The sequence below is a fragment of the Haplochromis burtoni genome, unplaced genomic scaffold (genome assembly GCF_018398535.1).
Source record: "Haplochromis burtoni strain Fernald_Lab_line unplaced genomic scaffold, NCSU_Asbu1 Contig_49, whole genome shotgun sequence".
NCBI lineage: Eukaryota > Metazoa > Chordata > Actinopteri > Cichliformes > Cichlidae > Haplochromis > Haplochromis burtoni.
The window spans coordinates 2,698,927-2,716,427 of NW_024582410.1; the positions used below are offsets into that span (position 1 = coordinate 2,698,927).

The 17,501-nt window shown below is 38.8% G+C and overlaps 1 protein-coding gene across 5 annotated transcripts in view; it reads left to right on the forward strand.

Moving 5' to 3' along the window:
* Positions 1-17,501, forward strand: part of syt1a (synaptotagmin Ia) — a 216,846-nt gene that overhangs the window by 179,601 nt on the left and 19,744 nt on the right. For all 5 annotated transcript variants that reach the window (XM_005923509.3, XM_014333939.2, XM_014333938.2 and 2 more), the window contains 3 exons: positions 6,430-6,597; positions 8,446-8,613; positions 13,014-13,131. In XM_005923509.3, the coding sequence (XP_005923571.1) occupies positions 6,430-6,597; positions 8,446-8,613; positions 13,014-13,131 (454 nt within the window). The remainder of the gene's footprint in view (positions 1-6,429; positions 6,598-8,445; positions 8,614-13,013; positions 13,132-17,501) is intronic.

Sequence of the window (17,501 nt, forward strand, 5' to 3'; positions counted from 1 at the left end):
CTTTATACACCCCCTGCATGGATAAGTGAACAGGGGGGATATCTACACTAGCTGCCAAGCTACCCATGAAGTATGTAGGTTTTCCTTGAGGCCTTTGCACCTTAGTCCAGTATCAACCTTTTGTGTGGCAAAAGGCTTTAAATAGTGAATGATATTCACTTTGTTTTTTAGGTTCACAGTCAGATTTGTATTCTGCTGGAGCCTTGGGTATAACGAGTCAAATATGTGCAGCAGGGATGTCAAACCACATACAGCCTACTATCATCTTAAGTAGGAGCAGTTAAAGTCTCATTTCTGTCCATGTAGAGACATTTGACCACACATTTAATCCTGAGATATCCCAACTTAAGGAAATAAGTCTAATTTCAGCAGTATGTCATCTGCATAATAAGGAAATGCGTCGGTAGGAAATGAAGTAAATCTTAGAGCACAAATATTTGGGATTAACTTGAAAGGGTGTTTTCTGTCGATTCACAGAAAAGTCTGTAGAGAAAAAGAATTTCACTGTAAGTTTCTATATTAGATATTTTTTAAAAAGACGACTTTTATTTCATTTAATTAAATAAATTGTTAATCAGTAGGAAAAGCATTAAAACATAAAAATACAAATTTTTACAAATAAATAATGTATGCCCTTAAAATTTTCCAACAATTGTTCCAGTGGCCCCTGGGCCTTATGTTTGGGGGGAAGCACACTAATACTACTACCAGCCAGTCAGTTTATTGGATTGTGAGTAATGCTGTTGCTATGTTTACGAACCCCAAATGTCCTGTGCCAGTGGAGTTGTTTGCCTCCGGAAACAAAATGTCATCAGTAAGCTTCACAGACAACTCTGACTAATTTGTCACAGATATTCAAAAATCTGCTTCTCCTTTAAGATACCGCCGTAAGCGCTAATAACTAATTAATTGTATGTGTTTCAAATGTCCCCCAGTGACCTAAAACTCTGTCAGTAAATGTTCCACCCTGCCAAGAAAAAGAAGGAATCACTGGTGTGTCGGTGTATACAAAACTGAGGCAAGGAGATCAGGCTGAGTGGGATAAGACTTGCAGATTAATGTCAAGTCCTCGTGGCAAAAAGAATCTCAGCTTTGTTTCTGTCTGTTAACCACCACAAATGGCTGCTGCCCCTGGTGTTGATGACACTGGGTTTATACACTAATGAGACGAAAGGTTTTGTAAAAGATCCAAATCATTTATGGAGAGGCGGCACGGCTACATGAGGCAAATACACAGCAAATGAACCACAAAGAGCCCTCTAAGCACAGCAGGGAGAGAATTAGAATGTCATTCCTACTTTCAACATCATTACCATATTCATTGCTCTTCTTTGCAGGTCAAGAGCAGGCATACGGCATTGTGTCCAGTTAGGAAATCGTTCATATTATTGGGTTTTTATTATTTATTTCAGAATACCCCCCAATCAGTTCATTTCCAAAATAACACACAAAGCCACTGCACATTGGCGTACTATTTTTCAGGACGGCAAATCCGTCTCAGGCTTCTTTGGAAGTGTGTGCATGTGTGTGGAGTCCCAGCACAGGCATTATGCACTGGGACAAAACCCTCCGAAGATCAGGTGCCAAGAGCTGAATCACCATCCAGTGCCCATTCTGGTCATCTGCTCACTGGACTGAAGAGTAACATATAAACAAAAGGGGGTTAATACCAGCAGCCGTTTGCTGTGAGAGGGCTAGAGTCCCATAGTTAAATAGAAAAGCCCACACAGATGTGCAAACACATAGCCACTGTTATTTTGCTTTATCGCAGAGGTGTAATGGTTAGTCAGATGTTTAAATTTTGGCTGTCATCAGGCTGGTGTTTTGGAGCCATAATTGTTAGCAGGCTGTTTTTAAAAACTGTATTGGAACAATGCACAGAGGTAACTGCTAAATTATTTTTAGATAATGCTCCAAAAGGCACCACTAACCAAAAAACCAAATGTATAATGTAATGATTTAAATTAGTGTAGGTCAGGTTTAACAGCAATTCGCTACTGTGCATAGTAACGTGGGTTGTATTGAGAGGAGGCGGCAGAAACACTTAGCAGGACAGTCACAAACAACGACCACACTGGTACTGGGAATTCTATAGAGCTTGTACTTTAATACACACTCTCTTCACCAACCTTACAAGGCCTGGGTGAACGGCTGCTGTCTTATCATAAATGAACTGCAGTGTTTCTACAACCCGTAACTCTACCTTGAGTTATTGAGGTGAAATTTTAAGGTCCATCTCAGGCCACGTGTTCACATGCAAGCACGCTTCTCCCATACTCTAACAGAGGGCAGTGGTGCATCCTTGTGAAATCACTAACCCTTCATTTAGGTTGTCTTGAAGAGACACCACACAATTGTGACTGTTACAGCATCCGAAGAGGCAGTCAAAGCAGTCAATCAAAAAGGCGACAACTCAAAGCTTTAGGCCTTACACCTGTTGCACAGTTGTTATGAAGGGAGAAACTATCCATACACACCTCAGCTGTTGTTGTACTGGGCTGTAAACATGTTTTTTTTATTGCTGTTAAGTTTGCTTCTTTAACCTGAGAGTCTATAATGATGGGTTTGACTTGCTATTGGTGCTAGCCTGAAGTAGCGACTCGGTTAGCTGTATTTGTCCATATGATCTAAATGTCAAGTTTGAGAGAAGTGCAGCAAGTTGGTGCATGGTAAACAAAGAGAGAACAGAATTGTTATGCTACAGTGAAGCTAGGGAAAACAACCATATGCAATGAATTTGACAGGGCCTGCAGCCACTCACAGTCAGCTGCTGTTTTCAAAGCAACTTTGGGGCATCAAGAAGGTGATAAAACGGCAATGAGATTTAGTGACACGAGTCTGCTATCAGTTTGGTGGTCAATTTGGGAATCATACTAATACGCCATTAATTGTGATATATTGGGAAAAATTGAAAATCAGTTGCCGTCTACATACAGAGAAAATCATATTTACCAGAAATGTCCATTAACTTCTGAAATTTCTCCATAAATTCAATTCAATTCAATTTTATTTATACAGCACCAAATCACAACAACAGTCGCCTCAATGAGCTTTATATTGTAAGGTAGACCCTACAATAATACATAAAGAGAAAAACCCAACAATCATATGATCCCTATGAGCAAGCACTTTGGCGACAGTGGGAAGGAAAAACTCCCTTTTAGCAGGAAGAAACCTCCTGTAATAACATGCTAATGACATGCATTTATGTTTCTTGAAAGCCACAAGGAAAATAACATTGTTTATTAATGATTCACTTTTTATTTACCCTTTTAAAACTAGAACACTAACTGTAGTATGCATACATGATTACAGACACGAAAGAGATAATGCAAGATTTTCAGCTTTTCTATATTTAAAGTGCTTTTTCCATTAATTCTACCTTGTTAGTTAGGGAAAACAAATATTTAAAGACATCACCTTCAACGCCAGAGTAGCTGTCTTCGAGGTGTGGTTTTAAACAGTGGGATTTTTAATGAGCTTTGAAAAAAACAACTCTTGTCAGTCTGTTCTGTAGACATGGAGTGTCATACAGGATTGGAAAAGGTACAATTAGCAGAAGCAGCAAAGTGCCCATCAACATTTCCAGCCACGTCCCGCTCGTATCTCTTCCCGAGCGTCGGTGCCTCTCCCAGTAAAGATGGTGTGACATGCTGTGTCTCCCACTGACTGTGCTGATGGATGGGTGGAAATCAGCAGGACAGCGCGGGAGGATAAATTGCTACACTTAAAATCCAAGTGCCGCTTCACAGCACTACAGTGCACAACATGGTTCCATTTAGGTTAAGGTAAATGACGCCAAGTCACAGTAATAACTGGTGTGTTTTTGGAAATGTCATGAAAATGTTGTGCATAACCTGGTGAACAGCAATCAAAGCAGTCCCAAACTTTCCACTGTGTATTTGTTTAATGTTTGCTGCTGTCATGTAAAATGTCTGTTAATGTGAGCATTTGTGCTTTAACCTTTTTGACTCTTACTACTGTCCTTATGCAAATATGGAGCAAGTAATGGTACAGATGTCATTCTGACCTAAACCTGTGCAATAATCATGTTTTATTAAATTATCAATGAATAAATATTGTATCTAGAACATTAAATACAAATAAGTGTGAAGCTTTTTAGCTCATTGTACTGTTGGGTATGTAAACATTTTGTAGAGTAAAAGCTGTTTTTAAGGGAGAAATATTCTCATTAGTTATAGTTAGTTAATTCTCATCAAGTTATACATACATAATGTGTGGAGGCAAGCAGACAGTTTTTAAAGCTAAAGTATATTTTGCATCTGTGACAGACATTAGACCTGCACATCCTCACTTGATGTATGAGCCGGCCCATTTATGTTCTGAGAAAAGTGAAAAGTCTGTGACTGTCTGCATACACGGAGATTCATTTTAACTGCTTGCATTCAGAGTCTAGCCAGAACTTTATGGATTTGAAAAACAAATTCAGAAATATCATCATCATCATCATCATCATTTATTTATTTATATAGCACTTTAAAAACACACCTGGTAGACCAAAGTGCTGTACAATACTAATATGCACATAGTAATAAAACCAGACATAGCAATAAAGTTAAAAAAACAATAAAAAATGAAAAAAAAAATAGTGGCGTAGTTGTCACAGGACTGCAATGTAACTGCACAGAAGTGTTCAGCTTCTTTTTACATAGAAATATAATCGGAATACAACCAATTAGCAACCAGTTGAGTCAAGTCCCCTATTGCAAAAAGACATGTCACAGACAAGCTAATCTGGATTAATTGCAGAGCTGTAATTAGTCTCATATATAAATAAGACGTCAGTTATCTGTTAATCTTCGCCAGTCTGTTTGAGTCTGATTGTTGGGAGACAGGTTAACTCCCAACAGGCAACCTGTGCGGTCGTTTTATGATGGTGTTACACGCTCAACCTCTGGGTGACGAGTTGGTGACTGTAACTTCTTGCAATCTGTCTCCAACAGCAAAGAAAAATGTTTTTAAAATCAATCACTGGTTACCCAGTGATTTTTCCAAGATACAAGGAGGTTGCTATTGTATTCTTACCCCAGTGTGACTGAGCCATTAAAGTGACTGAGAAATGAGCTGGGTTTATACACATGAGTTCTGCATTGGAGGAGAGCATCAGAGGTGTAGGACATTCAAAACACTTTGTTGTTACAGCTGTTAGAAAAGTGTTTCAGAGCTGCTAAACTTTTCCAAATCTTTTAAACAATTCAAAAGTGAACAAATTTCAGTATTATGCTATGTAATGTAGCTGATTCAAGCCCAAGAAGACATCAATCTGTGGCTCAGGAAGGAAAATCAAAGGGGTGTGCACTTCTGGAAACATGTCTTCAAAATCAGTTAATCATTTATCAAAGCCTATCTATATTTCACCTGTGATGGAAGTTCATGCTTGACTAAATACTTGTGATTACATAAAATCTAGATGGAAGGTTTGATGAAACAAAAAGACAAAAGAGCATCTATCTATCTATCTATCTATCTATCTATCTATCTATCTATCTATCTATCTATCTATCTATCTATCTATCATCTATCATCTATCTATCTATCTATCTATCTATCTATCATCTATCTATCTATATAAAAAAATGTGTAAAATGTGCAACTTATGTAATTAAGTTATTAAAGTTATTAAATAAGTATAACATTTAGCAACAAACCCAGTTTTTAAGTTTATATTTAAAGATTTAAAAGTGCTTCTTTCCAGGATGTATTTAGATTTGAAGGAATTCCTTCATTTTTGTCCATCTCAATGTCTCCACACATGTAAATATAACTCAGCTTTTGCTCTGAGTCTGCTGTCAGAAATCGTATAGCATATTATATATAAAACAAAAAAACGAAATCATGCTGGTGGTTAATGCTGATTGGGCTGGAGGTCACTGTTTATTTGCCACTGCGTCAGTGGTAGCACCACGTAGTACACCGATGCGGCTCCTGACAGCTGTAGAGCTCCATGGCTGAGTGCCCTGGTCGGCTTCCAGATTGCCGCTTGATGGGTGCCTGATAGGAAGTTGATTGACTGACTAGCTGGGCCTCTGGAGAGGCCTTTGAGTAGAGGCTCTGACTGGCAGGTCAATCAGCCTCCCAAGCCCCCCATTGTGGTTATCAATTATCAGCCATGTGAAGAAAAACAGTCCGCTTATTCCAAGTCTGACACTTGCTGACCTTTAAGAACTCTTCAGATTTGAATCATCTTCAGGACACCATTATAAAGCAATGAATGCTGGTGATATTAAAAGATAAGGATGGAAAATCACATTTTCTTTAGATCTTAGAGCAATGAACAGGCAATTTAACCAAGATATGATTTCTTTATAAGGGTGTTGGTGGGAAGACAGGGGAAGTAATGATGATTTGGATCTATGAGCACTGAAAGGTCTTCGCTCACGATTCTGCTTGTCCCCTTTTCCTTCTCAGCTCATGGTGGGGATCATTCAGGCGGCCGAGCTGCCTGCTATGGACATGGGTGGCACATCTGACCCATACGTAAAGGTCTACCTGCTGCCTGACAAGAAGAAGAAATTTGAGACCAAGGTCCACAGGAAGACCCTCAACCCCGTCTTCAATGAGCAGTTCACCTTCAAGGTGCACCTTACAATAAAAGCAACATTTAATCTGCTTCCACTGAATTTTAAGAAACATCTGCGCATCACAAACGCATTTTTTTTTTTTGCTGGAGATCTTTTGCTTCCACTGACAATCCAATTTGCATGCAGCCTTGAATGCTGGGAAGGTGTGGAGACAGCAACCAGCTGGCACATTAACAAGCTCCTGACAGAATATCTCTCACACGCACAGTTACACTCACACACACACAAACACACACTGAGGCTCGATGTGATTGGGATTAACACAGGCAGATGCACCGCCACACCCTGGCCTTGCCTCGGCTGTAATGGATGTGTGGCTCCTGCTCAGTAGTGGGGAAAGTTTTGTTATTCAACCAAGAGCGGAGAGCGCAGGTGTTTGGTGTAAGTTAAGCATAATGTGATGTGATATCTATGCAGAATTTATTTGCGTGTGTTTTTGTAGTGCTTAAATCAGAATCTCTGATGCATCGTGGGGGGAAACAAACAGGAAATGGGATTATAAGAAGTGGTGATGTCGTCAAAAAGATGAGATGTTTATGGGAGATAAGGTCAAGGACAGTCTTATTAAAAGATACTCCTCTCGCTATCCAGTCATATGTCAGTTGTTTTTCATATAATTCAGAGATTTATCAGGATATAGTTAGATGTTTTTCATTTTTTATTTGGTTAACAATAAAGATTCAAAGATTTTTTTAAATGTCATAGATTGCATATAAACAAAGACAAACTGGTGACTGTTTTGAAGCATTGAGAAGAACATTTTAACTGTCACCCTCTTCTTCTTTTAGACCAGGCTTGACCATATTTGCAGTGTGTTTGCTGTCTTGGTTAGACAGGTGTCTCTGTTATGTCATTAGCATGCTAGTTTTGGTTTAAGTAAAATGTAAAACTGAAGAGCCGACTTCAGCTGATAGCCGCACAATGAAGAAACAACATACCGAAAACTGTAGCAAATTAATGTGAAGCTCAATTTTTAGCCTTTTTTTTCCTAAATTTGGCTATAATAAAAAAAATGTTCACGTTCCATTGAATTTGACTTAAAATTAGTGACTGATGCCATAAAGTTACAAGGAAAGCGTTTAATGGAATAAATAATAAAAATGAAGTGAGGAGTTCTAATTTCTTCACAAATTCCTTTATTTTAAAACCAGAAGAGTCGCCCCCTGCTGGCCAAGAGAATTAAAGCAACAACTTTAACATTGGACTGTCATGACAGTCATCCCCTTATGCTCATGCTAAACTGCTTTGTCACTATATTCACTCTGTTCTCTGCCCTGCCTTTAAATAACTTTTATTGCAAATTCAAACAGGCTCAAAAAGACTGCATACCTGAATGCTCTGGTCACTAGTGGGCAGCCTCTATAGTTTGGTTCTTGTAACTTTTTCCTTTCATTAGATATATATCTACCCACAATGAAAGCACATCCACTGCCTATTACTCATGTGTGCATTGAGTTTGTCAACATCGGGGTTATACAGACGGGTTTGCCCCATTACTGCCCCCCATTTGCAGGAAGAACAAATCAATTGAAAAGATTTGAGCACATGAGCTTGTGACAACATACCAATGATCTAAAAATTAAACTTCATACAAGATCATGCCAAAGCTTTTTTTTTTCTTTTTCTTCTAGTGGTCACATTGGTTTGAAAAAGAGTCGTCTGAGCAACTTGTAGGCTACAAAAAAAGAAAGAAAAATAAATTTCTGCTAAAATTAGTCAAATATAAGCTTAAGAATTGTATAATCCTGAAATAATGTCAGGTTCTGGGCTTTTTACATTGTTAAATAGATATAATCAACCTCACCTGGGTGAGCCATAAATGCTTTGCCTCTTTCTACTTCAGGTCCCGTATGTAGAGCTTGGCGGGAAGACACTGGTGATGACGGTGTACGATTTTGACCGCTTCTCCAAGCATGATGCCATTGGCGACATCAAGGTGCCCATGAACAAGGTGGACTTCAGCCACATAACAGAGGAGTGGCGGGATCTGCAGAGCGCTGAGAAGGAGGAGGTAAGACGTCTGCCAAAATTTGCAATTACACCTCATAAAATGAGAAATAAACTCAATTTGAAATCACTTTGTGACACCTGTCTCATGCCGAGGCACAGATTTGTACATCTAGCAGCTGCAGTTTTAATGAAAAGGGCATAAGTGATATCAGAAGCATTATTTTATTTTGCTCAGCAAACTTGTACTGCAAATGCGGTGCGGTCGACGATGTAATCCATCTCCTCTGGAAATGTCACTTAATCATATGTCCGCACTTCCCCTTCAATTAACAGACGTGTAACTTCCCAGCCACCAATCCAGGAGATTCAATTTTCATGGTAAATGTCATGGCATATAGCATGTGTTGCCAACCTTATTTTTAGCATTACGGCAGGTTGATTTAAAGGTTAATTATAACGGTGCAGAATAGGTTGGTGGTGTTTTTCAAACTGAAGGGCATCACGTTACTTTCTTTTGTGAGCTTGTGCGCAGCTTTACCTGACAGGCTTATACACTGAAGTGATGCTTGGTATTCCTTATTCTTAGTTAAACATTGATTAATGAATCATTGTAAGACAGACCCCGGGTGACTTTATTCTTTATGGCACAGATTCAACAAGGTGCTCGAAACATTCCTCACACATTTTGAACCATATTGGCTTGATCGCATCACGCAGTTGCTGCAGATTTGAGATCTGGTGACTATGAAGGCCATTTGAGTACACCGAACTTACCAGCATGTTCAAGAAGCATATGTACACTTTGGTGTGCACTGTGGCCATAAAGGGATTGGTGGTGCAGTAATAATTGTGTAGGCTTCGGTGTTTTGGTGTTCAAACAATGCTCAGTTGGTACCAAAAGGTCCAAAGTATGACAAGAAACTATTACACCTGACCCACTGATATAAGGCTAGAGGAATCCATGTTTTCGTTGACCCCACATTCTAACCCAAACATGAAAATGTTGCATCAGAAATTGAGACACATCAGACCAGGCGATGTATTTCCAATCTTTTAGTCTCTGAGTTTGGTGAGCCTGTGTGCATTGTAGCATGAGTTTCCTGTAGCTGATGGGTGTGTTTCTTCTGCTGCTGTAGCCCATCTGCTTTGAGCTTAGATGTCCTGTGCATTCAGAGATGTTCTTCTACATACCTTGGTTGTAAGAAGTAGTTAATTTCACTTACTGTTCCCTTCAGTTTGAAGCAATCTAGGCATTCTCTTCTACATTTTGTCCCAGAGAACTACCGCTCGTGGATGTTTTTCTGACCATTCTCTGTAAGCTGGAGTTCCCAGTAGATCCGAAGTTTCTGAAATACTCAGACTAGTCTATATGGTACCAACAACCATGTTCAAAGTCACTTAAATCACCTTTCTTCCTCATTCTGATGCTCAGAGTGAACTTAAGCAGGTTATTTTGACTACATCTACATGCCTAAATGTAGGCCTAAGGCTGATTAGTAGGGGTGCAACGATACACAAAATTCACGGTTCGGTTCGATACTTTGAGGTCACGGTTCGATATTTTTTCGATACAAAAAAATGTTCATGCTTTTTTAATTAGTCATTTATTAAAATTATAAATATATATTTTAACTCAAAAGTACAGTTTTTAAATTTAATGTTGCTGAAACAACAAAGTAATAAAAAAATAAATCTATCTGATCGAGAAATCACTCATCTGTGGAAAAGAGAGTTTATTACAGAGAAATGGCTCTTTCCAAAATAAAAGCTATACTATCCGCTTCTTCTGGGCTATATTCTCAGCAGCATATTAAACATATCAGGTCCCCATAAGGAGAATCATGTGCTAACGGCTGTCTAAATGACTCGGGTAAAGTTTGTAGCATGCGTGCTTGTTGTTTTTGTCTGCCTGCACTTGTCTTTGCACGAGGATGATGTCGGCGTAAATGTGCAGTCATATTCGTTGTGTTCCCACTAGTGCTGTCAGCGTTAATCTGAAATGACGTTAACGCCACAACACGGCAAATCTCCGTTAACGAGCTACCGCGGATCGCCCCGTGCGTGGGGCTGGACGGCGTCAACACGTTAACGAGCTAACTGCGCTAACACACTAGTTCCCACCAATATAATTGAGCATTGCGTGGCACATCCGACATACTGTTTTACTTTTGTCCATGACGCGCTTACCTTCAGGGTCATACTTGACACACATGAAGACCAAAATAGTTCCAAAGGCCAGATCTGAATGAGGGTGGGGGAGGTTCAATTTGTCATGTTGCAATGAGCTTAGCTTCTGTCTTGCTAGCTTGTGCTGCGCTCAGGGAATCTGCGCTCGACAGTGTAGCCTAGGCGGAGTAGTCGAACGCAGATCCACTGAGCTCTCAACACAGACAGCATCGTTAGAAGAAAAGTTGATAAAATAAATTTAAAAATTTTGTATTGTTCGATACATATGCGTACCGATCCGAAAGCACTATATCGAACGGTTCAATATCGATACGAGTATCGTTGCATCCCTACTGATTAGATAGTTCTGTGAATGAACTGTTGAAGAGGTGTACCTAGCGAAGTGATTGGTGACAAAAAAGGGGAAAATATAATAAGTCTCATTTAAGTATCTGTAATGCAAAGAAGGCACTGAAAGCATATTCAAAAAAGAGAGAAAAGAAAGCTGCTTTCAGGTAAAAATCTTCTTCTTCACCTATACACAAGTAGCACAATCCTCTTTATTTTTAAGGTCAAGTATGAAGTATCGGAGTCCCTAAAATGCCCTTTCCATTTAAGAAGCAGCGGCTGACCTTTTACAGTTCAAAGAAAATATTAAAGAGCTCGGTCACTGCTCTTGACAGGCATAATTAACTGTCACTGCTTCTTTTACTAGCCTCAAGAGGAGAATGCATTTGCGTTCATTAAAATGCGACTCCCATCATCAAAGTAAGACTATTTAGTCTGTGGTTTTTAAAGCAGCTACAAGTCAGGGGAGCAGATGACAAATGAAATGCAGGGGAGGGTCCATTACAATATAAAACACACTGCAGCCATTTTCAGCACTCCTATTCTACATGAGGAAAAAGACCTTGATTGGAAGTTGATGGAAGATGAAGAGTCAATATTCGGATCTGGATTGCCTTTGATTTATAACCTCTTTTCGAAATGACCAGATGTAAAACAGGTGCGACCTAAGCGGGAGTTATTGGCTGTGTCTGCTTCAGGTGTTGATAAAGGATATGGAGAGAATATGAACCGATCTCTTTTCAGTCTCAGATAATGAGCCTGTGTCGTAATGGTGCTTTGCTTGAAGCAGTGAAGTGCAGTGCAGGGCTTTTCCTGCAAACAAGGAATCAAATCCATGGCAGACGATTGAAAACCTTCAGGACGCTTGTTGTACAATTGGTTGCTTTGACTCTGAAGCTGTGACTCAGAGATACACTTTGATCTGAAACATTACATTTGACATGCTGCATTTCTGTTTGCCACCTAGCAAAAAAAACAATTTTCGATTTAATTTGTGTGCTTTGTAACTTAAATGCATCCTCCTCTTCTTTTCACACTTTCTTGTTTTTTTTTATTCCAACTATTTTGACTTTCATTAAAGAAATCAAGTTCAAGTATAACACTGCGACAGCTGAGTTTCTCTGTTTAGACAAATTACACTGTAATCGAAGAGTGTTTTTGTCCTAATTTTTCTTTCCTGTATTTTGAAATTATTTATCAGGGCAGCAGACAGCTGGCTCACATAATGATTACATTGTTAACAGCTTGTCTTGATCAGTGGAGTACAATACACTGGAAAATGCTCCACTTATTAAGGCAAATTTGTCTGAAAAACTAGTATCTCCACATTTTGTTAATTTTGGGGGGTTTTATTGTGATCTCCATATGTTCTGCACAGTTGTATCCTGTAAATATGAATGCTTAAAATGTGCCCTGCTTCATTAGCAGTAATTTTTCAGTAGATTGTGCCAGCTTGTAGATTTAGCACTACTAATATTCTCCACCTTATGTTTTTCAGATCAGAAACTCTAATTACACTGATGCAGACGGACACTGCTCTGTGTTAGGATTTCTGATAATGGATCAGTTTCACACTGATCACAGAGTCTTCTGTGCCAGCCCTCCTAGATTTAGTCTACAATGCTTCCAATCTGTGCACTTAAAGCAAATATCTTTCTCCATCATGATTTAGACTGTAATTACTATAACCAGCTTTATGACTCAGTGTGTCAGCATCCTGTACATTAACCTTTAATACCATTAGACTTTTAGCACAGACACCCTGCTACTTGCAGCTTTGCATGTTAAAAGCTTCCCTTTCTGCTCGTGGAGAGCAGAATCAAGTAAACATGTTTATGAGCAACTTTCTCTCTGATGTATCCTCATATGGTGTGAACATGTGATGGAGTAAATTTGCATCAAGTAGCTGTTTTTCTCACCTCTGCAATGTCTCTGTTTTTCCAACAGCAAGAAAAACTGGGTGATATCTGCTTCTCTCTGCGATATGTCCCCACTGCTGGCAAGCTGACCGTGGTCATCCTTGAGGCCAAAAACCTCAAGAAAATGGATGTTGGAGGCTTGTCAGGTGAGGAGAATTGAAAGGGTGTGCACATATGCCAACTGGTTTTTCCTCTGACAGGGCCTTTGTCTGTAATGACACACAAACTGCAGCACTCACTTCACCTCTCCTACAACATCGCAAGCTTTTCTTCCTCTTTTCAGCACCCAGACAGATACCTGATTGTGAAAAAGATCTTTTGAATGTCTCTAAATATCCCTGAGAAACTGCTTATATTGTAACAAAAGAAACGCAGTTAATGGCACCCATGATGATGCTGTCATCTTTCTATAGCTCACATAACTCACAGTGCAATGACAACAGATTTGACTTGGATCCCACAAAGATATCAATGCTAGAAGCATGTGTAGCTAATCGTATAGCTATTGTCATGCGTTAGCTATAAAAATAGAAATCAAATATTCATTACACGTCTTTGCATTGTGCCATTATATGATTTACTGATGGTTAAATCAGTCCTGTCTGACTTTATGCGCAACTCAGTATCATGGATTACATCAGCCAGCTAGCATTTCTACTGAGATTGATTTTGCTAGTGATAACATTAGCAAACAAGATATGATTAGCCAGCTAACTGTAATGAGGGATAGCTTATAAGGAAAAGACATGCACTGACATGATTCAGTAGAGAAATCCAAAGAAAAATGCTAAAAATGGCTGTTATCTCACCCCTAAAGAGTAAGCAGCTGCAGCTGATTAGCTAATCATGTTGTGAAACTGTGCTAGCGTGCCGTAGGAGAATAACATTTTAGTAAAATCTTATTTTGAGTGTTTTATATTTGATTTGGCTTGTGAGTCTACTGTAGTAGCTTTAAATGACCCAGGGATCACCGATATTAAAGTTGTGGCTCCATCATTTAGACGGGATCTTTAAAGAACGATCCAGATTCGATCCAGTGTGTGAGACTTGCGTCCAGAAGCACTTATTCTGGCAATGCTAACATTAGCTGATAAACTCTTATGAAAATGACCAATTTAGTTTCTAAATTAGCCCGAAGAGGGTTGGATTTGATGCCATAAATTAAACAATCGCTCCATGACTTTAATGTCCTTGTAATGCTAATGTTCTGCAATATTAACAGTTCCTCTAACATTTTATGGATTATCTCTCAAAATTCAGTCCAAGTGTTTCACATATTGTCAGTGTTATTCATCATGCTGTTAGAGGCAACTGAGGGAGTCATGGATGGTCTCAGTTTTCAAGTTATGCTACAATCTCTTCAGACATTTGCCATGAAAAATGATTGCCATTCTTGTAAAATTGATCGCTATGACTCAGAGATGCACTTTGATCTGACACATTGTATTTGACATGCTGCAGCTCTGTGTACTACGTAGTAAAAGGCATGACTTGATTTGCACACTTGCTCCTTTGGTTTTGAATGTTTTTATTAATATATTACCAATATTCAAGTGTAACCCTGCAACTGTAGGTTCGCAAAATATGTTTAAGTTAAAAAAAAAAGTTGTCTAGCACACAATGAAGAACACATACAGTAATACAGTAATGAGTGTAACACGCTCATAAAGACAGTGCCTTCCCTCTTAATGAATGCATGGAATAAAAGAGTATGTATGAAAAAAATTCGATAGCTTGAAAGAATGAAAGAATTGTCCTGCTGTGGTATAGCTCCAACTCTACAGGATTAAGATCAATAGTTGACATTTATCACAATACAGTCAAGTCTGAATAGAGGATCTGATGTCATGGTAACTGAATGAGAGGGATGGAAGTCCTCCACCCACAGCTGACTGGAACATAAACAAACGGCACAAAAACAGACAGACTTGTTTTGTGTCTCTTTCAGCCAGAGAGGACAGATGTTTCATCTAGGGACTAAAAAAACATGACTGAACTTTAATAGAGTCCCATGACACTGAAATCCACTGTGCTTTTGGACATAAAGACCAATATTAAAGTTTTAATGTCTTTCTCACTATGAAGTGGAACAACACAATCTCATTTTGTAAAACTATATATTTCCTTTGGGGGCAATTTAGCAATGTGGGCAGAGTTGCATAGCAGAGGCATCTGCTTTCACATTTCAGCTCTGAAACCAGACATGCCATGCTGCAAATGGTAAAGATAAGACTTTAAAGTGCATGAGAAGAGCTGCACAATAAAGTCATGGACAGGTTTTATTAATCAGTTAACTTGATGTAACATGCCATAAATGTGACCATCCTTTGCCTTTAAAATAATACCAGTTTTTCAAGGTAGCTGGCAGGAAGTTTGAATGATTGCTGAACGATCTAGAAGAACTTACCACAGTTCTTCTGTAAGTTTAGGCTTCCAGAATAACTGTGGTTCACATAATGGGTGGAAGTTTAGAAACATCCACACTGGAATCAATTTGCTAGTTACACATCACTTTGCAGCTGACGGTTGGTCCATAGCAGATTGTCTGTTGCTCGAGTAATCCTCAAATGTGTTTACTATCCAGTCTTACGTCAGTCGATGATATTCTTCCCTTTTATCTGGAGACTCTTCAATTGCTTGTCTCTGAGCTTTGAAAAGTTCAACTCCCGTCCACTTTGTGTCACCAGTGGTTATTTCGCCTGTCATCACTTGAAGTTGTTGAATGTCATTGACTCTGTGTGGTTTCTGGCTGCCAGGTTGCTGCGAATCCTGTGTGGATGTTGATTTAGTCTTTGGCTACTTTTCAAATTCAAATTCAAATTTTATTTGTCACACACACACAACCATACACAGTATGACATGGGGGTGAAATGCTTGTAGCTGTACAATGCCCGACCATTAAATGACAGAAGAAAGTTTTACAATATTTACAATTTACAGTTTACTACAAAACTTACAAATTAACTTAGGAATTTACAGTAAAGAATGTGCAATTAGCAGAAGAGATTATAAAGATAAGGATTATAAATTATAGGAATTATAGGATTATAGGAAATGTGTGGTGGTGCGTGTGGTGACGTGTGTGAGAGTCCAGTCTTATAGTGACGTGTGTGGGAGAGTCCAGTCCTACACCTGGTTCAGGCCCCGAATAGCCTGGGGGAAGAAGCTCCTCCTCATTCTCTCTGTTTTGGCCTTAAGGGAGCGGAAGCGCTTCCCAGACCTCAACAGTGAGAAGAGTCCATTGTTGGGATGGGAGAGGTCTACTTTTTACTAAGACCATCAGAACTCCATGTTATTCCAAAGATAATTCTTCATGACTCTCACTGGGTTTGATTGAGTGTTTTAGAAAGAAGATGTCTTGACTAAAACCTGCATTGTGTGATGGATAAACATAGATAGTGACTAAACCACTTGCAGCAGTGTACTTTCACTGATGTATGGGTATCAGTGTGCAACAATGAATAAATAAAATGAGAGGCTTTGCAATTTTGGGATTCCTTTTAAAAATGTTATTAGCAAGTTCTTATTTTTCGGGGTGCAGTTAAGTATTATTTGTAACATTTTATGATCAGGGTACACTTCTCAACTAAACGTAAAACTGAAACTACTGTTAATTAATTATTATTACAGTAACCGGGATTCAACACACACTCACTGGCATTACTGGTCTTTTTTCTATGAACTACAGACTTGAATGAAATAGGGGACTCTGCATAAATATGGTTTTATTTGGTTTAAGTGCTATAGTTTTATTGACCCCCTTGAATTAAAGCCTAAAGTCTGCACCACAATCACATCACAATTGTTTGATTTAATATCAACTTTGGCAGTGAACAGAAAAAGAATGGTGTCCAAATACTTGTGTACCTGACTGTACTTCCAACCTGAGATGGCTTTTTTCACTGTGCGATCAGTTACAGATAAAAGTTGACATTTGTGAGGAAAACATGCTCGAAACAGAGAAACTATGAAATGCAGTGTGTTCTGTACTCTTCTGTAATATGATCAAAGCTCAGTAAAAGCATGAATAATTTAAAAAGATTGATGGTTGATGTAGATAGAACAATATCAAAGTCCCATTTAGAGCTTTGTTGAGCAAAGATAGGCTTCATCAGAATTCAGCACATTCCCACAGCATCACCAGCTTCACCATCTACAGTCATCAGACTATAATTTAAGCTATTTATAACTGATATAGTGCAGTCTGACATTATCAGACCCATTTGTGTTATGCAACCTAGTGTTTTTATGACATACATGATAACTTAACTAATATCCACCAATATAAGGAGCATTTTAATAATGACGGAAGGTTTTCATGGATCCATTCCCCGATGGAGTAAACAAACACAGTTTCATTATTCTGGACCTTGTGCTATCTATTTTTTTGATCATATCAGTCGTCATACAGACACCATAAAATAGGGAATCGCACAATAAGCTGAATCTTTCCCTCCTGCTTTTCCTCTGACTTTCTTCAGTGGCTTCTTTTTACATTTTTAAATAGCTGCTCCGA